The sequence below is a fragment of the Hyalella azteca genome, unplaced genomic scaffold, assembly GCF_000764305.2.
Source record: "Hyalella azteca isolate HAZT.00-mixed unplaced genomic scaffold, Hazt_2.0.2 contig4675, whole genome shotgun sequence".
Lineage (NCBI taxonomy): Eukaryota > Metazoa > Arthropoda > Malacostraca > Amphipoda > Hyalellidae > Hyalella > Hyalella azteca.
In genome coordinates this window covers 448,378-473,915 of record NW_025934886.1, presented here as the reverse complement: position 1 = coordinate 473,915, position 25,538 = coordinate 448,378, and the positions used below count along the sequence as shown (strand labels likewise).

The 25,538-nt window shown below is 39.6% G+C and overlaps 1 protein-coding gene across 1 annotated transcript in view; it reads right to left on the bottom strand.

Annotated features, from left to right (window-relative positions):
* Positions 1-25,538, bottom strand: part of LOC108673778 — a 29,629-nt gene that overhangs the window by 3,226 nt on the left and 865 nt on the right. The window contains exons 2-3 of the mRNA XM_047880139.1: positions 9,333-9,540; positions 519-620 (exon numbers count right to left, since the gene is read on the bottom strand). Of these exons, the coding sequence (XP_047736095.1) occupies positions 519-620; positions 9,333-9,540 (310 nt within the window). The remainder of the gene's footprint in view (positions 1-518; positions 621-9,332; positions 9,541-25,538) is intronic.

Here is a 25,538-nt window from a genome sequence, read left to right as displayed (position 1 = left end):
TACCGTCATATAAACTTTCCAATATAATTAACATACTCGTATTTTAATTCAATTTGATATACCTCAATCGACTTGTAACTTTCTTTAGAAGCGCTGAAACTCAAAAATTTTTACAATATTTTACGCCCCTAAATTCCTCACTCGAATTGAGGAATGAATAATATATATAAATGAGCTCACAATGTATTGATGTGCAGATAGCAGTTACAGCACAAGCCCACTGTGACGAGAGTTCAGTAACTTTACAAGGAACAGTAACTTAATCATGAAATATATACTAAATTTTAATCCAGATCAATTAGGCACAAATTAATATACTAATTTCTTCCGCCAACGGTTGGTTAACACAGCGCAGCACGAGTAGAGATTAGTTGTTCCGTAAGACACTGCAAGAGGTTCTGTTTTTAAAAAAAACCCTACTACATAACACCCTTGAAAGTCGTGACTATTTATTAGCTTCCTTTAGATGCTAAGGAAATATGTCTTCTTTTTAACCTCCTAACAAAGTGATAACCTACCGTGGGCTTCAAGTCTTCGGTGATGGGCACGGGTGCTGTTTCTTTAACATTTACGGAGCCTTCTTCACTCGTATGTGTGGCGCCTCCAACACCATCAACTCCCTGGAATATTCAGAAAATATTTATTTGAACTCATTCAACTCTTGACCGCGGACGGATGATTGGCGCTTCAACCTTCAGTCTACGAGAACTGCATTTAATTGTTAAGCAAATCTAACTATAGTAGAATGGTTAATTCGGAACCAGACATTCTATTCAATATCAGCCAACTGGATGTGCATTTCATTAGCACCAGCAACTAGGCACAGGTAGGTGGTCCATATTGCCATGCCACAAATGTGAAGCTGAAGGTGTAAGTCTAAAGTAAAGCTCCACTCAGAAACTACATTTGATGTATTGAAGGTGCTTTCGAGATACTTCAACAAATATTGAGTAAAATTTTGTCTACAATTATTTATTTACTCAGCTGCTTATTCTACGATTATTTATTGCCTACCCCCTTCACCAGAAATTACTTTGTTCACGATTATCGGCACCAATTCACTAGTAGCAGCTGATCTATAAGAGTTGGCTTCTTAGTGGCTTATCAGCAATTGTGGTAATGATGCCACAATTAATGGTTGTGACAGTGTCAATATTGAAGGTGGTGGCTTCAAGCATATGAAGTTTATAAGCAGTGAAGAAGCAATTTAAGCTTTTGAGGATATGCTGATGTAGTAAATAATCTTTGCTATGATTAGCGTTTAACGTATAAAATGCAATTAAAATTGAAAGCCCTTCCTATGTCAAAATCAATAGCTCTTTTTAGTCTGAAAACAAATTTTTACTGGACATTTGGCAATTGATTCAACTATTATTCAAGGTTGAATATCTATGTATCATTGAACATGACCTAGTCCACAATATCAAGCAATATTCCAATGAACCTTGAGAGGAGGTGGCAGAAGACATATAAATTCAAATATAAGACAAGACAGAACACTCAAATATGGTGGCGGTCTACTAACTTACATAAAAAATAACATCACCTTTTCCACCATTCAAATCCCACCTAACATAAACCAAGCTGCTACAGAACTTCAAATCTCTCAAGTCCACTTATCCAATAATAAGTCAATCTACATAGCCAACCTATACATCCCCCCTAGACACCAATCATCCATTACACAACCATATATATCAACTCATCACTGAATGCTTAATCCACATCACCAATAAAGCAAACACAATCATCACAGGAGACATTAACGCCCAGCACAACTCTTGGCACTCACCTTACAATGACCACAGAGGCATACTAATGGAAGACATTATACAGAATTCAAACCACATCATCCTCAACCAAAATTCACCTACTCGTCTACCCACCACAAACAATCAACAACCTACCTCTCCTGACATTTCCACAGCCTCTGACACTATAGCAAACATTACCTGGACTACTCTGACAGAACTTTCATCTGACCACCTACCTATACTACTAGACAGTAGACTATAGAACAAAAACAAACTTCCGACTCAGGGTTGGCATTGATTAAATCAAACTGATTAAATAAATCATTTGATTTTTTTATAAAAAAATCATGATTTTTGTATTTTTATTTTTATATATTTATATATATTGAGTGGCAGTCTTTAATTTATTTTGAGGTATTGTTATTCATGGCTTAGTATAAATGTACTATGACAAATTGGAATATAAACTTGTTGCCTTTAGTGTGTATTTGGTTCCAATGAATTGTATGTTTTTGGTACAGAGGCATCAAGTGTTGCAATACAATGTACATAGCTAGCAGCTTAGCTAATTCTTAGAAGGCTATAAGTAGTCTTAAATTAACTATGTGACTATTTGTTATTTTTTTATTACAATATACAATTTAAATGTGTTAGCTAGCTTATACATGGTGAGGCAAAACCAATTGTGCAGTTTTGAGGTGAAATAAAAGAGTAATGGAGGTAAATAAAGAAGCAAGATTAATTTCCTCAAGGTTAGCATAACATACCATTTAAAATACTCATGTTTTGAAAACAATATCAGGAAGATGGTGGCCGTTAGCTGCAACACACTGTTGGAGTCGTTCTCGGAAGCTTCCTACAGCACATTCACACATATGGCGAGGCATGGCCATAACCTCTGCTGCAATAATCCGTTCCCTTAGCTGTGGTAGGGTGTGAGGGCAACTTCTGAACACCCTCTCTTTTAGATGTCCCTCAAGAAAGAAATCGCAAATGCTCAAATCAGGTGACCTCACAGGCCACTGTAAATCACCCCTCAGAGACACCAGACCTCCTGGAAACATGCGTTTCAAAACATTGAGTGACATTCGGGCTGTGTGAGCTGTAGCCCCATCCTGCTGAAACCATATGTCTCCGAATGCTTCATTTTCAACAATGTTTTCCATCCTGGGCTGCAATAAATTTTGCAACATTGCAGCATAGCGTTCGGAATTCACTGTCGTTTCTCCCTCCTCCGAGAATGACTCCTACAGTGTGTTGCAGCTAATGGCCACCATCTTCTAGATATTGTTTTCAAAACATAAGTATTCTAAATGGTATGTTATGCTAACCTCAAGGAAAATAAACTTTCTTCTTTATTTACCTCCATTACTCTTATTTCACTTCAAAACTGCTCAATTGGTACTGCCCCACCCTGTATATTGGGAGGTTGAGATTGGATTGACCTTTTAGGCAATTAGAAAAATTTTCCATCCTAATAAGAGTATTCTAATTAAAATATTTAATTACAATTTTTAAATATGTCAATTTAAAACTAGAAACCAAAACAATTACAATAATACAACTATATCTAAAATAATTAAATGCAGTGAATGGAAATAAAATGTTTGAATTGTGCATATGTTTATTTCAAACAGTGTTAGCTTTTCTCATAACATTAGTCTTGTTTCAAGTCATTTGAGGTTTGTTTGGTTATTGTTTCGTTTATGTTTAGTATTGGTTTATTGGTCAATCAAATGGAAACAGTGCAGTCAGTCACTCGGTCACTACTAGTCGGTGTGTATAGAGGGTAGAGTCTGGTAGATTTATAGGACATAAAACTAGTAGATCTATTGAGTGTTGTGCACTGTGCTATCAGCTACCTATCTGTTATGTGACTCTTCAATGTTTAGAAGATCCACATTCCTGAAGTATTTTTGTATATTAGAGCCAGTTAAATGGTCAATATTTAGCTAGTTACCTTGTTCCATACAAACTTTACAAAGCTAATGAATAGACTTATCAATAACTGTTTACCCACAAGTCCCAAAGTGGTAAACACCCCTTGGCCTGTTGGCCATTATTGAAGGCAATAAGTGCCCTTTTTAGCCATCCATTTTAGTCCAATATACTGTTATTGTTAGTAGGCTAATTGCAACACAAAAAATAACATTTCAAAAAGACAAAAAAGCTGAAAAAATCACATAATCAAATAAATAAAAAAAATCTTGAAAAAATCAAGAAAATCATCGATTTTGGATTTTTCTAAAAAAAAATAAAAAAAATCACCAACCCTGTTCTGACTACAACACCAAACAAAAACATACACTAACTACCACAAAGCTGACTGGGCCTCATTTTCAACTGATATAGAATCAGCACTAGAAAATATAGCAGACCCAACTGATATACAAGTCGCAAACAAAACCTTCACAAACATCATAATCCAAGCGGACAAACACAACATTCCTAAAGGCAAAATAAAAACAAAACAACCACCTCTTCCAGACAACATAAGAGCTCTCATAACTCAAAGAAATCAAATCAGAACCGTAAATCACACAGACCCGCAACTACTGCAGTTATACAGAGAAATTGATAGAGTCGTACAGGACCATAAAACAAACATTTGGAGAGAACACTTGGAGCAACACTGGGACAACAAACACAATACCATAGCCATATACTCTGAAAAACAATACAGCAACTATCAAACAAAACCACTCCCACTCAACCAAACAAATCCATTAGTTTCCCAAATAAAATAGCACATACTTCCAAAGACAAAGTAAAATCTTTTAACAACCAATTCATAAACATAACAAAACATCAAACCTGCCCTCACTACAGAAAAATAGACAGAAAAATCAAAAACTTGTGAAAAGATCAGATGACCATCACAACAGATATGACCATTTCTCCAATTAAAAATAGTAAGAACAACAAATCCACGGGCCCTGATAACATTAACATTCAACACCTAAAACACCTTGGACCCAACGCAATATCATACCTTACCAAAATATACAATATAGCAGTAAACAAAAACATCATCCCACACCCATGGAAACTAGCCAAGATCATACCCATACCCAAACCCAACAAAGACACATCCATAGGCGCTTCCTACAGACCAATATCACTCCTCAGTCCAATCTCCGAAACATTAGAAAAAAATCATACTCAACATAATTCAACCTCTCATTCCACAAATAGCTCACCAACATGGTTTCAAGGGAAATCACTCCACCGTCACAGCCCTACACTCACTTACCCAACATATTACCCACAGATTCAATCAGAAACAAGCACCTTCACAAACCATTACAATAGCGCTAGACATGTCCAAAGCATTCGACACAGTAAACCTACACAAGTTAATAGACAAACTCTCAAAGATACAAATGCCACCAACATTAACGAAATTCATATCCAATTACATAAAAGGAAGAAAATGCTGCACACTTTTCAATAACACCACTTCCAAACAGCAGAATTTCAAAATGGGCATACCACAAGGGGGCATCCTTCAACATATACACCTCCAATCTCCCCACTCAACCCACAGATGTACACATGATTACCTATGCAGACAACATTACCATCTTCTCATCACACCACAATTACAAAATTGCAGAACAAAGTATACAACCATTTCTACAACAGATACACTACTGGATTATCAGAAACAGACCCATAGGTCCTCGCGCCGGCGGTGGCGGTCTCTGTTTCATTATGAATCACACTGTCTCGTACTCCTCAATCCCCTCTGACCACCTGTTCCCTGGTGATTCCACAACGGAACACCAGGCCATCTCCATCTCCATCGATGGCGCACAATTCCATCTCTATAACATCTACTTCCCACCACCCACTTCCTGCCCCCTGGCTTCTCACCCTCCTTGACCCCTCTGCTCGAGCTGGACGCCCATAACACCATTATTATGGGCGACTTCAACGCCTACAACCCTGCGTGGTACTCCGCTACTCAAGATGACTGCGCGGCTGCCCAAGGCGCAGCCTTAATCAACCAAATAGACTCCAGCAGTACATTCTCCTCAACCAAGACACCCCAACCAGGCTCCCATCGCAAGGAGCCCCTACGTTGCCCAACCTCACCCTCATCAGCCCCCATCTGGCCCTGGATGCTGTCTGGACCCCACTTGCCCGCCTCAACTCTGACTATCTTCCCATCTCCATCTCCTTGGACTCTCTGAACCCCCCCCCAACAACCGCCCTACACGCACTTGCATCAACTTCCGTCGAGCAGACTGGGAGGGCTACACTGCCCATACAGAGGCCGCCTTTAGCGCTGCTGCTCCCCCCTCCTCCTGCTCCCAGGGAGAGATCCTCTTTAGAAGGATTCTCACCTTGGTGGCCCGCCAACACATCCCCCGCGGATGCAGAAGGGATTTCATTCCCAACCTCCCACCATCTGCCATCCCTCTCATTCAAGAGCGTGACAGAGCCCGAGCCCTGGACCCCAACCACCCCAGCCTACCGGACCTCAACAACAATATCTCAGCTGCCATTTCCACTCACTCCCGCACAACCTGGATTAAGAAAGTCTTGCAGAGGAATCCAGCCAAATTCTGGTTGCTCCTACGCTCTCTCTCCGGCTAATCAGCCAGTCAAGCCCCCAACCAACCCATTTCCTTCAATAACTCTCATGTCACCACAGACCATATTATAGCCTCTTCCTTCTGCCGTCAATTTACGCTGGTTCCCCACCACCAACGTGACCCCTCCTGCAGGTCCACCTACAGAGGCATCAAGCGCCGCATTCCTCTCTCCGACACACCGCCCGCGTTCACTCCGGATCAAACCAGACAGGCAGTTTGGAGCTCGGGTACCTCCACCGCCACTGAACCGGACTCCCTCACCATCCTCCACCTCTGTCATCTGGGTCCCAGAGGCATCCAGTACCTCACCAAACTTTTCAACCTGTCCCTTGCCAAGGCCGACATCCCTGCCATCTGAAAGTCAGCCACAATCATTGCCATCCCAAAGCCGGGCAAACCTCCTTCCATAAGCTCCTCATACCGTCCCATTTCCCTCCTGTGCCCAACTGTAAAGGTTATGGAGCGTCTACTCCTCCTCTCCCTCAATGCTGCACTTCCACTGGCGGACTCCCAGCACGGTTTCCGCTCCCTTCACTCCACAACATCTGCCCTACTTCCTCTAACCCAGGCCATAGCTACAGGCTTCAACCAGCCTTGCCCACCAACCAAGACAATAGCAATGGCCATTGACTTCAGCAAGGCTTTTGACACCCATGCCTCATGCCCAGCTCATCTCTCACATCGCCTCCACTCCCCTCCATGCCAACATCACCCGCTGGCTAATCTGCTACATCAGAGGCAGGTCAGCCAGGTGCTCCTACAACAGCTGCATCTCCTCCCCACCTCCGGACCTCGCTGGAGTTCAATAAGGCTCTGTCATCTCGCCCGTCCTCTTCAACTCCTATGTCTCAGACTTCCCCCAGTCCGCCCCTCTAATCACCTCCTATGCAGACAATTTCACAGCCGCTGCGGGGGGCCGTCCAGATCGCTGACGCATCTGCAGTCCTCTCCTCCCACTCCTCCGATGTGGCTGCATGGGCTTGTCGGAAGGGGTTATCGGTGTCTATCCCCAAATCCCACACTACCCTCTTCACCTCTGACACCCATCAATCACAAACAGACCCTCATGTCAACTGGGAGGGGTCCGACTTCCCACTTTGTCGAACCCCAAAGATCCTTGGGGTCACTTTTGACCCCCACTTCACCTTCTCGCCCCACATTGCTGAAATATGCCGGAGAGCCCGCCCGCGCCTCAACATCCTCAAATCCCTCGCCGGAACCAGCTGGGGACAGCAGAAGGAAACCCACCTGGTGACTTTCAAGGCTCTTATAAAGTCCCTCATCACTTACACTGCCCCAGTGTGGTTCCCTAACGCCTCTCCTTTGGCAATCTCCAAGCTGCAAACCATTCAAAACTCTGCCCTCCACATAGCCACAGGATCTCTTCTAATGGCCTCCACTTCCCACCTGCACAGCAAAGCTGAGGTCTTACCCATGGCCGAAAACCTCTCTCTACTCTGCTCACAGTTCCTTGCCAGTGCCCTTTGACCACACCATCCCAGTTACCCTATTGTCACCCAGACATCAGGGCCCCATTCCATGAAGCACACGCTTCAGTCCCACTTCCTCCCTTCTGTCTCTCACCTGCTGGAAGAGGGATCCCTCCCCCCAACACCTACTCCGCTGCCCTCAGCACCCTGCACAGCTCCGCTGTCTCATCCTACCTGGCCTCAGCAGCTCCCAACAAGGTGTTGCTGACCCCTGCCCCCACTGTCTCATCCAGCAAGCTATCCCTCCCCAGGGCGGCCAGAAGCGCCCTTTCCCAGCTCCACTCTGGCTACTCATCGCGGCTCAATTCATATCTTGCCCGCATTGGTGCAGCCAACAGCCCACTTTGCCCTGAGTGCGGCGCAATAGACCTCACCACCCATCACCTCTTCAGCTGCCCTTCGCATCCCACCTTGCTGACCCCACTGGACCTCTGGTCTAACCCTGGACCAACTGTGGCTTTCCTCTCCTTGCTCCCATCCTTAGCCGACATCCTTAGAGCGGAACCTCCGCTCCCCTCTCCTGCCCCAGAGCCGCCGCCTCTTTGTGGGCGCCGCCGAGCAGCGGTCCCGGGCAATTAACAACAACAACATCAGAAACAACCTCCAACTAAATACATCCCAAAGTACAGCCACACTTTTCACGCCTGACCCTGCTGAATACAGGAAAACACTAAACCTTACCATAGACAATACCACAGTTCCCACCATCACACACCCAAAAATACTACGAATCACATTCGACCCAAACTAAACTTCAATACCCACATCCATAACACACATGACAAAGCAACTAAAACAATAAAAAATTTAAAATCTCTCACACCAATAAACTGGGGAAAAAAAGAAGTCCTACTCACAACCTACAAAACTATAACACAACCTATAATAGAATACAACAGCACCATCTGGTCCCCCAGCCTAGCAAAAACTCACACAAATAAACTTCAAACAATCCAAAACACAGCACTCCGCATAGCAACAGGTTGTACAGCTGACACTAACCAAAGCCACCTACTCACAGAAACATAAACGCAGCCAATAGACCAACACCTCAGACTCCATGCATCCCAACTAAGACTAAAAGCTCAAGCACCAACCCACCCACTTCATACCCATACTCAACCTTACAACCCACCCAGACTAATGAAACAAACCGTTTTCACAAACAGAAACTACACCACTAACATACCCATAGAACCAGATCAAGCCACAACAGAAACACTTAACAGACGCAAGAAACAAATACACACTACAATCACAAGTCACAACCAACTACATAGACAATCTACCAAACAATGCTGTACTTTCTGCACAAGCACCAGCCATAGACTCTTCAGAAACCCAATTACCCAGACACACATGCCAAGCACTAGCACAACACTGTACAAACAAGTCCCCCCTACTACACCAATACCTACACAAGATAGATCCAGTCACACATCCATCCCTCCTTTGTCCACTCTCACAAACATGAAAACAACACCAACCACCTGTTCGGCTGCTTGGAGCTGGTCCTGCCCTTGTTGCTCCTGGTTTTGTGGAGCTCTCCCATCAAGGTGGCAGGGCTGTTGGTGCGCTGGGGAGAGAGGTTGGGCTGGCCACAGGAATGGGGGTAGGCCCCGTCCCGCATTTGTTGCGGGACGGGAAGGGTGAACAACAACAGATGTATATATATCCTTATTATTTTCTTGCAATCTGAAAACAAGATAATGGTATTCATGAGTCATAAATAGACATTACAACAGCCATAAATAAATATTTATAATACTGGTATCCATTATCATATATTTACCTCATCGCTCAGATCGTCACCATGATCCAGTCCACCACCCATCCAATGAAAATATATACCATACAGCAATCTCTTGATTAACGTGGTTAATAAATCCCCGAGTTTTACCGTGTTAAGCAAAACTGCACTAATCAAACTTCAGAATATATGGGAATAATTATAATGAATCCTCAAAAATAGCAAAGTTACATAATAATTTTTTTTCCACTAAAATTCATCATATTTTTTCGAAATAATAGGGGAAATAAATAAAAGAAATGTGAATGAATTAACATTTATTTTTTCCTGAAAAACGAATCCAATTTCAATTGCACAGTAGATTTCTTTCTCTCCTGCATAATTGTGTGATAGCAATTCACTTGCCTATCCAGGCCACAGCAAACATTCATGCTTCTTTCTTCATTTGGGTCTACTTCTCTTATGATTTCTTTAGTTTTTTTAATTGCAGTGAGTAATTCTGCTAGTTTTTTTAATTGCAGTGAGTAATTCTGCAAGTTTTTTACTAGAAATTTCTTTAGGAGTCGTTTCTTTTTCTTCTGTCTCCTTTTCATCTTCTTCGTAAGCATGTTTGTGGTCAATTGCAAGAAGGCGCGGTTAAACCGACTCTGTAGTCAGCACGAGTGCCTACGGAACGGGACCTTATTTAAAGAATTATTGGCTGAAATTCATAAAGTAACAACATTTGGCAAATTTTTCCAAAAGTCATAACAAAAGTAACAACATAAGATCTAATAAGCAAAAAGTAACACTTTTTTTACGAACGTAACACCTCTGGCTAGAGGCGGGAAAATGATGCGTTGTGAAAAAAAGTCGCGCTAATCAAAACTGGCACCGCGTAGATTAAGGGTTGGTCGCAAATTTTTTTCCCGCATTAATCAAAACCGCGGTATTCAAAACCGTGCTAATCAAGGGATTGCTGTATATACAGAAGTGCAAAAAATGTTACATTGACATTTGGGTACCATAAAAATTAGTTTCTATAGATTAAACACAATAAAATGTATTAACAATTAATATTGCAATGTTTTCAGGATATTGGGGTACTGATTCATCACTGACAAGATATGTTGCGCTATGATGTCAGTATACCGACAATTTAGTACTAAATTGATACGCATGTGTGGTTTCAGGAGTGTATCTGCCAGGACGATATCATCCGAAATTAATTTCTGGGTACATCATGCATGATCAATTAATTCATATCGTCATGAAATCAACGGAAGAAAAAATGGGGAGTAGCCTGAGATTTAATATGGATATGATTTCGTTTTCCAGGTTTGATAGATGGAAGAAATAACATATATCTTATAATTATTTGTGGAAGTTTCTTTTGGAGCTGCTCAGGCAAGTATCCAGGATACTTATTGTGTAGGGATATTACCTGTACCTGAACATTTATCTATAGTGGGAGAAAGGAAAGCTTTGCAGAACATTGAATTTGCAATTAAATATTAAAATTTATATATATAAAGTAATTTGAAAGGCATCAAATATTTTTCCAATATTTTCAAAATAGAGTAAAATTCAAGTTCTATGTTCTATAGATGAACTGTGAGTTTGAACATGCCTTTCTTCAATGAGCATATGTAAGCTTTAGGGTAACATGGGGCAAAGGGACCACTGCAGGTCATGGCCCCATAGCGGGTTTCCTGCTATTAAGTATGGCAGATATTGGTCAGTGTTCTCTACTGCCCATCGACAGTTTCACTGGGCTAAAGTGTGTGGCTCTATATTTTGCTAAGAGTTTGCGTTGTTAAGTTACTCTCAAATAACTGTTTCAGGCATGATAAAAATTTTTTTGCTGCTAAATAAAACTGTTTTTGATTACTGTAAATGAAGCTTTTGAAATTAATGTGAATTATATTTTGAAAATATTATTTATAAGGATAATTTTGAGTTCAAGTTTAGACTATTAGATTTTAAAATAAAATGTTGATACAATATAAATTGAGATGATACCTAGTGGGCAACGGGCCCATGCGTGTCACAAGGCAAAGCGCCCATGGTGGGCTCAATAACCCTCATTGAAGTCTTGTGTTATACATCATTAGATTTGTCTCAATGACCTTCTCAAAACTATGACTAGCTTTTTCAATTACAAATTACATTTCATATTGTATGATTTTATGATTTTCCACCTCAAGGCAGCAGGTTCTAGTTTCTAGTTATGCATATTTATGACCCCATATTGAGTTATTGACCCCAAATCAAGCCTTGCCAAAAGCTGATTTCAGCCAAAACCAATGAGCCAAAAGTGGATGAGTTTCTGTGGTGTTGGCTGAAATCTCGATTAAGTACGAATTCCCTGCCCATAATATCTGGATATGAACGAAACTGGAACGAAGTTTATTTCTGAGTAAGTAAGCATATTTTTTCTAGTCAAGGATACATTTTTTCATGTCAAGGATGAATTTTTTATGGCAAGGATATATTTTTCAAGTCAAGGATATACATTTTTTGTCAAGGAAATATTTTTTTCATGTCGGTGATAAATTTTTTAAGCCAAGAATATATTTTTTTCAAGTCAAGGATATGATGTTTTAAGTTGTCAATAAATGAATAAATGTAATATTTGTTATTACAATTTTCTTATTATGAACTGTAAAGTGTTGTTTTATAATTTGTAAGCAAAAAATTTGCAATTGTGGTAAAGGGACCAGGTATGGGCACTCTGCCCCAAGCCCATGGCAATGGGCCAATTTCGACACTTCTTACAAAATAGTGTTTCATTAAAAATTGGAGATCTATATAGGTGTTTAATTCACATCATACATTCCTCATTAGTTCTAACTTTAAACAAAACAAAGAACTACCTAGTATCAATTAAAACTTAGCCAACAATTTAGTTTAAAAAAAGGGTAGGGGGTTGCTGTTCCATATTACCCTAATAAGGAACAGGATTCTAAAATTGCTTTTACTGTCAATCTAGGGCAACTTTATGGTAACCTGCTGATTTATGAATTTACATTCATCACTTGATGGTGGTAACACTGCCATTAACATTTAAACGTCCTAGAACGTTCCGAGACAAGTGCAGTGATGTCACAGACTTCAAGGCATGCACTATATTGCACATTAGTGTAGTTAGGCAAAAGTTCTTCATTCATACAGGTTTGATTGAAGACTAGAGCATCCTTTTAATTAACAATTTTCCTATTTTTTTCCATAAGCTGAATGAAATTTCTTGCTGGTGCTAGGAGATAAAAAAGCAGATTACCAAATGACATTTTACTGGAATATGATGTTTTGAATATATCAATATTCATTATCAAGCAGGTGAAGAATTATTACAATGCTTAAAATTGAAATTTGGATATGACATATTTTAAAGTATCGTAGATACAGTTTAAAATCAAAAATTAAATCAATCCAAGAATAATTTCAACCTCCTGACCAATCCGGTGGTTTGTGAATTGATAGCAGCAGCCTCATCCTCTACTATCGACAGTCTTGTTGCGTCAGGGCACCGCATGACAATGCTGGTGCAGGCCTTCAACATGGCACGGGTGATGGTCTCGTTGTGGGCCTCCCGCATATGATTCTTTGGTCCTCTAGCTTGCAGATGGCACGTGAGTCTGCGGCTCATGGTCTCGTTGTGGGCCTCCCGTATATGATTCTTTGGTCCTCCAGCTTGCAGATGGCACGTGAGTCTGCGGCTCATGTCGTGCTGGTCAAATCAATGCAATTTACAGTTTGGAGAATTTTACAACTTTCCATCATGCAGGAAAATTTGAAAATGACATTGGTTTCTTGCAGCAAGTCTAGACTTTTTACATGGATTGTTTTTCATGATTTAATTCTTGATCTTCTTGTTTCTGTAGTAAATCAAAAGTTGTATTCAGTCAGTTACTGTTGTGCAGCTGTTATTTTGCACAATTGAATTGAGGACTCCTTTGTCAGTCCTATGTGACTGCTGCAAGTTCATTTGATTTTGATAGTAAATTCTGGTGATGCAACCTCTTGATGTGGATTCATCTGTTCGGTTTTGACATGCTCTGATATTTGAAATTTCTTTGTCAGTAGTTTTGTTTGCATTACCGCCATTGAAAAAAATGTTTGCAGGTCCAGAGTTCAGTTTTTGAGTCACGAGCAGATGTACAGGTTTTGAACGCTCTATGTATGAGGGTACATATGGTGCTGATTTTGTAGCGCTGGGGACAGTCACTTTCTTGGTTCAGGACCTTTCCGACGTCTGTAGGTTTCCAATAAACTTTAGCGAGGAATGAATTATTATCGTCTTGTACCCGTATGCCCAGAAAATGCAACACGTGATTTTGGCCGAATTATTAACTGATAATCTAGGATTTATTAACTGATATTAACCTAAACTATGATTTATTTCTCCAAAAAATATGATGGTTGTCACTAAAATATTCCTTCCTGTTTCAGGTACGTTTTTTTACAATCTTTTTTGTTATAGTAAAATCACTCGACTCAGTTAAGATCAGTTAATAAATCCTAGAATTAAAGTAGCGGATCGTGAAATGCTCATCCTACGAGCTCGTTTAACATTGAAGTAGTTTCGATTTATCGTTATTTCATGCTGTAGTACATTCCGAATATTATGTTTCATGTAATTTATTACTTACACTTCGCTCATTTAGACGCTTTTAAAATTAAAAAATTTATTCAATATTTCTTATAGAAATTCTAATGTGCAGGATTTCATCATGGCAAGAGGATAGCTGGATAGTAAAGAATCAAGTGAAGATCGTCTTATTGATCCTTAATTACTGTCCTCGTACCCGTGATTAGGCGGATACTGCGATACAGCAGTTGAAGTATTTGTGTATTCTGCGACAATGAAATCGTTTTCTTGACGACACATTAAGATGCGCTCAATGAAACTCTTCTAAAACAACATGATACTCGACTAGTTACTTTAGTAAGTTACTTTACGACACCAGTAAAACATGGTAAAGGGAACAGTGAAAATTAACGAATTATGTTGCAGCGCTAATAAATTAGGGCAGACACGGTTGAAACATTCGCTCGAATCGGTTTCCTATTCAGGCGTACATTCACGGGCTTTCTAGAACATTCATGGCAGGCACGACATTCTCATCGAATCATACACCAACGACCAATCACAGGACGCTAGGCGGGCATGGATTTTGAATCTCGGGCGTTGGTTGCCTGTCTTTGGCGGGGAAAAGGGATCCCACACAAATATATTTAACGACCGCTTCTCGAGCAAACTTCCATCACATTATTTATTCAAACAAACAACACGAGCTCTCGTCATTTGCAGGCAATACGATATTTAGAACAATACAATTATATTTTCCATTCGACTTCAGACAAATTCACCAAGAAGGCAGTCCAACACAGGCGGCAGAACGAGTCTCTCATTCAACACATCTTTAAATTGATTGCCAACAAGTTGTGCTACAGCATCGTCACATTTGTGCATTCACTCGAAACTGATTGCTCTCCTAATGACACAATTCATGACAATAATCAAAGACAAGCGAAATACAGGAGCACGTAATGGGAGAACCATGCGCTATGAGTGCGCGGCAACACTAAGGCCAGTGAGCCAGCACTCGGCAGCGGCTGCTGCCTTGCCCAATGCCAATGGTTTGCCGCGGCAAAATACATTCAGAGTTTACATTTTAAACACGTTCAAGTGAACATAACATCAATAAAGGAAAAACAAGTAAAAATCACAGAAAATGTCATTTATTCTACATTTACATCATCTACAATGAAAGAGGAGGACTTCAGAGCACTGTTAGTAATACATGAGTACACTCTGCATGCTTAAACATTTTAAAATTGAGTTTTATCTCAAGTGTCCTTAATTACCCCCCATTTCAAGATTAATTCAGGAGCCTTTTATATTGCTTCTAGCACCTTACAAATAGCATTTGGAATTTTTTTGGAGATGCCATATGATAGCTCTAACAAAGACCTTTAAAATGAGCCCAAACTCATTTATGAAATTTTTATTGACAAAATGCTCAAAACCGTCCCTTTTTACCCCATTTGACAGTACTTATGTTTTGAAAATATGTCAGGTCATGATGTCATTAGTGACTATTACGTCACCTTCTGTGACGTCACGACTCACGGGTCACTGCAAATATAAGCTCGGAGAGTGTACTGCCAGTCAGTGTTAGGCACTAGGCAGTTATCGAAGAGCCTGCAAACTCTAGACGAGCTCACGTCGTCTTAGACTCCGGCACTCGCAATCAACACGCAGTGTCGTTATACTCCATCTCCAAAATTACTGCACATACTGTGCCTTGATCCTGTAACTTCTATCTAGTGTGTCCCGTGAACCTATCTTCAATACTTACGCTTAGATACATGTCTTGTTATTATCCTTCCCTGGCCAATGAATATTTAATATGTTATTTGGACAAATTACTAATGAATCAAAACCCCTCAGGTTTTAACTAATTGATTTACTAGATCAGACAGATCCTTTCAAGGTTATGACTGTCAACCTTTGACAGAATTATAAACTTGGACAAATAATATCAGGAAGAAGATGGCCATTAGCTGCATCACACTGTTGGAGTCATTCTCAGGAGTTTCCTACAGCACGTTCAAACATATGGCGAGGTATGGCCATAACCTCTGCAATAATTTGTTCCCTTAGCTGTGGTAGGGTGTGAGGGTGACTTTTGAACACCCTCTCTTTTTGATGTCTCCAAAGAAAGAAATTGCAAATGCTCAAATCAGGTGATCTTGCAGGCCACTGTAAATCACCCCTAAGAGACGTCAAACGTCCGGGAACATGCATTTCAAAACATTGAGTGACATTCGGGCTGTGTAAGCTGTAGCCCTATCCTGCTGGAACCACACGTCTCCCAATGCTTCATTTTCAACAATGTTTTCCATCCTAGGCTGCAAAAAAATTTGCAACATTGCAGCATAGCATTCAGAATTCACTGTCAAGGTTACTCCCTCCTCTGAGAACGACTCCAACAGTGTCTTGCAGCTAACGGCCACCATCTTCCAGATATTGTTTTCAGAACATAAGTATTCTAAATGGTATGCAATGCTAACCTTGAGGAAAATAAACTTTCTTCTTTATGTACCTCCATTACTTTTATTTTGCCTCAAAACTGCTCAATCGGTTCTGCCCCACCCTGTATATTGAGAGGTTGAGATTGTGTTGACCTTTTACGCAATTAGAGATTTTCCACCCTAATATGAGTATTCTAATCAGAATATTAAATTTCAATCTTTAAATATGTGAATTTAAAATTAGAAACAAAACAATTACAATTATACATATAACTATATATAAAATTATTAAATGCGGTGAATGTAAATAAAATGTTTGAATTGTGAACATGTTCATTTCAAACAGCATTAGCTTTTCTCATAAGTCTCGTTTCAAGTCATTCAAGGTTTGTTTGGTTATCATCCAGTTTATGTTTAGTATTGGTTTATTGGTCTGAATTAAATTGGAACAGTGCAGACAGTCACTCAGTCACAACTACAACCCCTGGCAAAAATTATGGAATCACTGGCCTCGGGGGATGTTCATTCAGTTATTTAATTTTGCAGAAAAAAAAGCAGATCACAGACATGACACAAAACTATAGTCATTTCGAATGACAACTTTCTGGCTTTAAGAAACACTATAAGAAATCAAGAAAAAAAATTGTGGCATTCAGTAATGATTACTTTTTTAGACCAAGCAGAGGGAAAACAAACTATAACTCAATACTCACTGCAGTGAGTGACAGAGAGCGCATTTTCTCATTGACTGAAACGTGACTCACGGACAGACGGACAGACAGACAGATAGACGGACATGTTGAGCACAATAGCAGTTTCTTCCATAAATGAGAAAATGCGCTAAAAAGATGAAATCACTCAATTCTGGGGAAAAAATTATGGAATCACCCTGCAAATTTTCATCCCAAAAACTAACACCTGCATTAAATTAGATCTGCTCGTTAGTCTGCATCTACAAAGGAGTGATCACACCTTGGAGAGCTGCTGCACCAAGTGGACTGACATGAATCATGGCTCCAAAACGAGAGATGTCAATTGAAACAAAGGAGAGGATTATCAAACTCTTAAAAGAGGGTAAATCATCACGCAATGTTGCAAAAGAGTTTGGTTGTTCACAGTCAGCTGTGTTTAAAATCTGGACCAAATACAAACAACATGGGAAGGTTGTTAAAGGCAAACATACTGGTAGACCAAGGAAGACATCAAAGCGTCAAGACAGAAAACTTAAAGCAATTTGTCTCAAAAACCAAAAATGCACAACAAAACAAATGAGGAACGAATTGGAGGAAACTGGAGTTAACGTCTGTGACCGAACTGTAAGAAACCGCCTAAAGGAAATGGGATTTACATACAGAAAAGCTAAATGAAAGCCATCATTAACACCAAAACAGAAAAAATCAAGGTTACAATGGGCTAAGGAAAAGCAATCATGGACTGTGGATGACTGGATGAAAGTCATATTTAGTGATGAATCTCGAATCTGCATTGGGCAAGGTGATGATGCTGGGACTTTTGTTTGGTGCTGTTCCAGTGAGATTTATAAAGATGACTGCCTGAAGAGAACATGCAAATTTCCAGTCATTGATGATATGGGGCTGCATCTCAGGTAAAGGCACTGGGGAGATGGCTGTCATTATGTCATTACGTCTTCAATAAATGCACAAGTTTTGGACACTTTTCTTATCCCATCAATTGAAAAGATGTTTGGGGATGATGAAATCATTTTTCAAGATGATAATGCATCTTGCCTTTGAGAAAAAACTGTGAAAACATTCCTTGAAAAAAGACACATAAGGACAATGTCATGACCTGCAAATAGTCCAGATCCTAATCTAAGTATCTAACTAATTGAAAATCTTTGGTGGAAGTTGAAGAAAATGGTCCATGACAAGGCTCCAAACTGCAAAGCTGATCTGGCAACAGCAATCAGAGAAAGTTGGAGGCAGATTGATGAAGAGTACTGTTTGTCACTCACTAAGTCCATGCCTCAGAGACCGCAAGCTGTTATAAAAGCCAGAGGTGGTGCAACAAAATACAGGGTGCGTACCAATATTGAGAATAAAAATTCCAGGACTTTTCCAGGACTCTCCATGATCATCATTCATCAGTATAATTTTTCAGGACTCGTATACAACAGGTTTAGTGTGACTGAAAGAGTGACCGTGCATATTCTATCATCTCCTAAAGTTGATAACTAGCAAATGTGTAAAGGCATAGAGTGGGCAGACACAGGATCAAAAAGAACACAAATCAGGAAATCCAAGACCACACTTTTATTATTATGAATTCAATAGTGTCAAACTCAAATCACAACAAATATTGAGTAATGCACACAATATTGCACATGATAATGTCAATACAGTTAAAAACACGATTCAACACCACTACCCTAACATTCAACTGGCAGCTATTTCATCAACTTTTTATATAATGTTCAGTTAAAGAGTGTCTAGCTCCTTTTGCTTCATTTTCAAAGATCGTCTTGTGGCGTTGAACCTTGCAATGATTTTTAAATCCCCCTTTCTCGCCAGTGCTTCTGCATATTCATCTGCTGCTTGCTCAAGTGCCTTGATGCCCTCCTCTGTATGCCTTTTCTTCTTCAGTTCTAGCTCATCCAACAGAGCCTTCCTCTTCTGGGTTTTCTGGGCCTTTGCATTCTGCTCTTTCTATTCTGCCACATAATTGTTGCAGGATGTTTTGGCACTGCCAGCTGCAAGCAGCATCTTCTTGGTGATGGTCATCTTGTCCAGGCCACCAACAAGTGCAACATGATCAACCACAGCACACAGGGCAACCAATGTTTGTTCTTTCATGTTGTGCGTCATGATTTTATTGTTGAACAAAAACCCTCATTCAACCGCGGTTTGGCCATGAGACAGAAGCATGAGCATCTTCAGCATATCCAAAAAGCAAGATATAAGGCCAAAAGTGGTATATCTTGCCTTGGTTTTGCTGAGTGAAAACTTGCTAGCTATTGAACTGTCAGGAAACATGTGGCGGAATAAATAACATAGTCCAATGTTGTTTTTAAAAGAAAAGTGAGATGTCACCATTTTCAATGCCCACCAAATTTCAGACGTCAGAACATCTTTTGTTACAAAGCTGGTTAGTTTGGCATTGGGGTTGGCTTTGGCAGTGGATACAGGCCTGCTCTCTGTCTCTACATTCACAGTGGCAGTAGACACTGCAGTGCTGATGCGTGCTGACTTTGGCAATGGATTAGTCCAATACACTTTTGGCGCAAGAAACTGCAGTTGCATTGCTGTCAGCGGACCACAAATTGGAAATGCGTAAGTGCAGTTTGCTTTTCACTTCACTGTGTTTCCTGAAAGGCTGCCACTGCACAACAAAAAGTTTCAAATGCAACTGAGCTTGGTGACCAAGCTAAAGTGATTGGTTCTCCAATCACATGATTTGTTCTCCAATAGCATGACTGATGGTCACATGATTGGAGAACCAATCAGAATGCAGGAAACAAGAGACTGTACAAACAGCTTAATGCTAATTGCGTAGGGTTAGCGGGAAAATGCCTTAGTTTCTAATAACCGCCGTAAAAATGACCAAGAATCTCACAGCCTTGTCTGTCGAGATACTCTTCAACTGATATCTATTTTTGGTGTTGGATCAATATTTTAGCTGGAACTTCAGGGAGGTACTCGAGCTTCCCACTCCGCTAATGCGTTTCATTTCATGCAGTTCTTTCAATAGCGGGCAACAAAGTCACAGACAATAAGATCAAAAAACTATAGGGAACAAAAAAACTTTGATAGAAACTAGCAATAAGGATGCAGGTGCACCAGTGCTGAAACTGCACATGCACCAGCGATAATTCAGGCACACGCACACATGAATGACTTACAGTCTCCTCAGCATGGGTAACATAGACACAAGTTTGAGCAGTCGGAGTTGTCATACACGGAGATGGCTCTGCTTGAGGCCCAAAATTCAGTCCTTTCATTCTCATAATTCTCAAAAATGGATTTGAGTTCACAATTGTGCATTTGAAGACCGCATTTTATAGGAAACAATCTATATTAATGCATGGTAAAATAATCACAGCGTATGTAAAATAGAAGACACCTAAAAAATACTTAACAAAATTAAGGGCAGATATCATTTGCACCCAAAGTTATAGCGTGACACAACAACCCGTGGTGATTATGGTTAACACATGCAGCACAGAAAAATACTTCATTTTTTTATTTATTTACAAATTCCAGTATTTTCCATAATCTGAAATGAAATTAGAGTACTTTTTTACCATCATTTTTGCCAAGGGTTGTAGGATAAACACACCATATTATGACACCTTAAGGACAGCAAGAAATAAATGCTATAAATAGATCACCGTATGTGCAACTCAAGTTCTGATTGGTTTACCTCACTATCACTCAAAACACCACACTATGCACCAGCAATTATGAAACGTCACAAACTGTTGCTATATTTATTTAAAAGCCTTTAGAATTTAAATCTACAAAATCGCTAAATTCTGGCACTGGATCCGAATAAATGCGGCATATCATGAGACTAATTCTGACAGTGCTTCAAATTCCAACACCCTGTGTTGGAATTCTGACACCCTGTGTTGGAATACGACAGTAAATGACACCCTGTGTCGTAATTCTAACACCCCATGTTGGAATCAGTTTTTATGTGTCTAAAACCAATCTGAAATCAATCATCTATTAATTTATTTACTACTTAAAATCAGCAAATACAAGTATACAGAAAGGATTCCTAATATATTCACAGACTTATGTCACTATTTCAACCATCTATGCATGCGTGGAACGAAGACCAAGCTTAATATAAAGGAAGAAGTTGAGTCACAGTGTCAGAATATTGTGCATTTACCCTAGTCAGTGTATTTAGAGGGTAGAGTCTGGTAGATTTATAGGACATAAAACTAGTAGATCTATTGATAGTGTTGTGTACTGTACTATCAGCTAGCCTACCTATCTGTTATGTGACTCTTCAATTTTTAGAAGATCCGCATTCTTGAAGTGTTTTTGTATATTGAAGCCAGTTAAATGGTCAATATTTAGCTCATTACCTTGCTCTATACAAACAAACTTTACAAAGCTAATGAATAAACTTATCAATAATTGTTTACCCAAAAATTCCAAAGTGGTAAACACCACCTTGGCCTATTGGACATTATTGAATGCAATAAGTGCCCTTTTTAGCCATCCATAATGATCCATATACTATATAGGCAGGGTAAACGTGGTATATTCCGACACATTAAGGATGTAGCAAAAAATAAATGGATACAAAAAAATCACCGTATGTGCAACTTGAGTTTTGTTTGCTTTACATCAGTCTCAAAACACCGCACTACGCACCAGCAACAATGAAACGTCACAAACTGTTGCCATATTTATTTAAAAGCCTTTAGAATGCAAACCTACCAAATCCATATATTCTGACGCTATGTGCGACTAAATTTGGCCTTTTGTGAGACTAATTCCAGCCGCGCTTCAAACTCTACTAATTCGTAATTCCAACCATCTTGTGTTCGAATTCCGATCCCTGTGTGAGCTGTATTGGAATACAACACAGCTCAGAATTAGAACACTATTGAATATTGAACACTTCTTAATTAGGCTTTTAATTAGGAGCTATTAAGCATATAAGTAAGAAAATTTTCATTTTTGCACACAGCTCACAACGAGCTGTGTGTGTCCAATTCCAAGCTGTGTCAGAATTAGTTTTTATGTGTCTAAAACCGTCTCTTAACTTAATCATCTATTAATTTATTTACCACTTTAAATCAGCAAATACAAGTATACTTAAGGGGACCGGCTACCCTCCGGAAAAACTTCTACAGTTATTATCCGATCATCATGAAACTTCACATACATACGTAAAATGTAAAAATAAGAACATTTTGCTTTTATGAATTTTTCAAAAAAATTGATAGAAGCCAAAATTGAAAATTTTAGGGTAGCCAGTCCCCTTAAAGGATTCCTAATATATTCACAGACTTATTTAAAAGTCTCAAACCATAATATTCATTCTACACAAACAGTTTTTCACAATTTGGAATAGCAAGGTCAACTATCAACTTTAACACGATTTTTGATGTTCTCGCTGGTGACTTGCACTGTCTTTCTTTGGATCTCACATTTTCCTGCCAGATGGCAGATGGCCCAGACCTAGTGTTTTGGCAATAGTATGGCACGCAATAGTATGATGTCACTATTTCAACCATCAACAAATGTGTGGAACTAAGACAAAGCTTAATACAAAGGAAAAAGTTGAGAAGTGTTGGAATTACCCATGATGTCAGTCATCGGAAATCGGAATATAACCACATTTACCCTACTGCCATGGTCAGGAAGATGTGCCAGCCTGCCAGGTGCGCGGGAATTTATTTTGTCATTTTAACGACCTGCGCGGTGCGCCGTACTTTAGAAAGCTAAAATAGTTCTACTATTTTAGTCGACAATATACGCGAGTCGAACTGACAATAATAAAATGTAAGACATGTCCGGGTTACTTCTGACTCTTCCGCTTGTCTGCCTTGTCGGATACGGAACGTACGGTAATCGTAAACTGCGGCTATTATACATATGAAATGTAAACAGACGGTGTTCAGTGTTGCCATATGACTTTGGAGAAAATTTCTTCTAAAATAAAGTTCTAGATTTCTCATTCACCAAATTTCTGTATCAAGAAAAATCATATATTATTGAACGATAATTAAAGGCATACTTTACTGAGTAATGTGAGTATTATGTCTGTTCCTCCACAAACTGCTCATGCGCGGCAGCGCGACGTAGAATTGATGGCCGGGATCATAGTGGCAAACCAGGGCTTTTTTAGAATCACTTCATTTTTAATTTCCTCATTTACTCAAGATTTAAACCAATTTCTTAAGTATGGTAATGCTGGTATCCAGGATACTTTACTGGTCTACCAATAGGACTCAAAAATGAACTTGAGGGAGTCTAAATTTCTAAAAAACTCTCTGCTTTGCCACTATGGCCGGGATTGCGCGAACATGTGCGCGAAGAGAATCAATTTTCATTACATTGCGCCAACTGTGCACAGCAATAGCTTAAAAAAAGTGAAAATGCGCGGGAAAATTCACCGAAAACATACATCATCCTGAGTGTGGGCCACACTGTCACACACACACAGATCGTTCCAAGCTTTGTACAAAAATTGAAATTTGCTTAATCAAAAGCCTAATAGCTGTTAATTAAAACGTAATTAAGTAGTGTTCAATATTCGTTAGTGTTCTAATTCAAAGCCGTGTTGTATCCCAATACAGCTCACACAGCAAACGGAATTCGAACACGTGGATGTCGGCAATACGTATCAGTTAAATTTGAAGCGCTGACGCAATACGACTCACCACGTGTCGGATGTTGCCACACAAAGTGACGGAATATAGGGATTTGGTAGGTTTCCATTCTAAAGGCTTTTTAATAAATATGGCAACATTTTGTGATGTTTCATCGTTGCTGACGCATAGTGAAGTGTTTTGAGAGTCATGTGAAGGCAACAGAACTTACGTAACGCATACGGTTTTTTTTATAGTTTTTCATTTCTCGATGCGTCCTTAAAGTGTCGGAATATACCGCGTTTACCCTACATCATCCTGAGTGTGGCCCTACTGTTATACTGTTATTGTTAGTAGGCTAATTGCAACATAAAAAAATAACCTTTCAAAGAGACAAAGAAGCTGAAAAAATCAAATAAATCAATAAATCATGAAAAAAATCATTCATGATTTTATTTATTAAAAAAAAATCACCAACCCTGTCTACCTAGCCCTAGGTAGGCATAGTGGCAAAGCAGAGAGTTTTTTAGACTCTCCCTCAAGTTCATTTCTGAGTCCTATAAGTAGACCAGTAAAGTATCCTGGATACCAGCATTATCATACTTAAGAAATTGGCTTAAATCTTAAGTAAATGAGGAAATTAAGAATGAACTGATTCTAGAAAAGCTCTGGTTTGCCACTATGTAGGTAGGCCTACGATACTTTTTGTATGAACTTATGTCAATGTCATATCCAAATTTCTATTTTAAGCATTGTAGGTTGTAAACTTGTAATAACTCTTCACCTGCTTGATAATGAATATTGATAATTTTTTATATATTCCAAACGTTGTATTCCAGTAAAATGTCATTTGGTAACTTGCTTTCTGATCTTCAAACTTCAAGCACCAACAAGAAATTTTGTTCGGCTTATAGAATACCTAAGAAAATTGTAAATAAAAAGTATGCTCTGGTCTTCAATCAAGGTTATCAAACCTGTATAGGCCTAAGTATATTGCACAATGCACATTGTGTTATTGTGTGCATAGTGACAAACCAGAGATTTTTTAGAATCAGTTAATTTTTAACTTCCTCATTTACCTAAGATTTAAACCAATTTCTTATGTATGATAAGGCTGGTATCCAGGATACTTTACTGGTCTACCTATGGGACTCAAAAAAATAAATTGAGGGAGAGTCTAAAAAACTCTCTGCTTTGCCACTATGATTATTTGTGTATTAATTCGTCTGATTAATTGTGGGTACTGACTAAAACCCGGACCCGGACCGGTCCGCCGGACCCGGACCGAGTGACTTTGCGGTACTGACTAAAACCCGGACCCGGACCGGTCCGCCGGACCCGGACCGAGTGACTAAAACCCGGACCCGGACCGGTCCGGCGGACCAGGTTCAAAAAAATAAATGGCTGCAAATCATCTGAAACGTCGAGAAAACTTTTAATTTCACATATAAAATTTTTATATTTACTTAGAAAAATTTCGTCGCACCAACATATTCGGGTCACAGAAAAGTTCATTTCTCGATCGAACTAATCGATAGAGAATCTTCTGAAACGTCCAGAAAACATAAAAAGTTGGTATCGAATTTTCGAAAATTTACTTAGAAAAATTTCACTTCAGGTCCGGGGAGC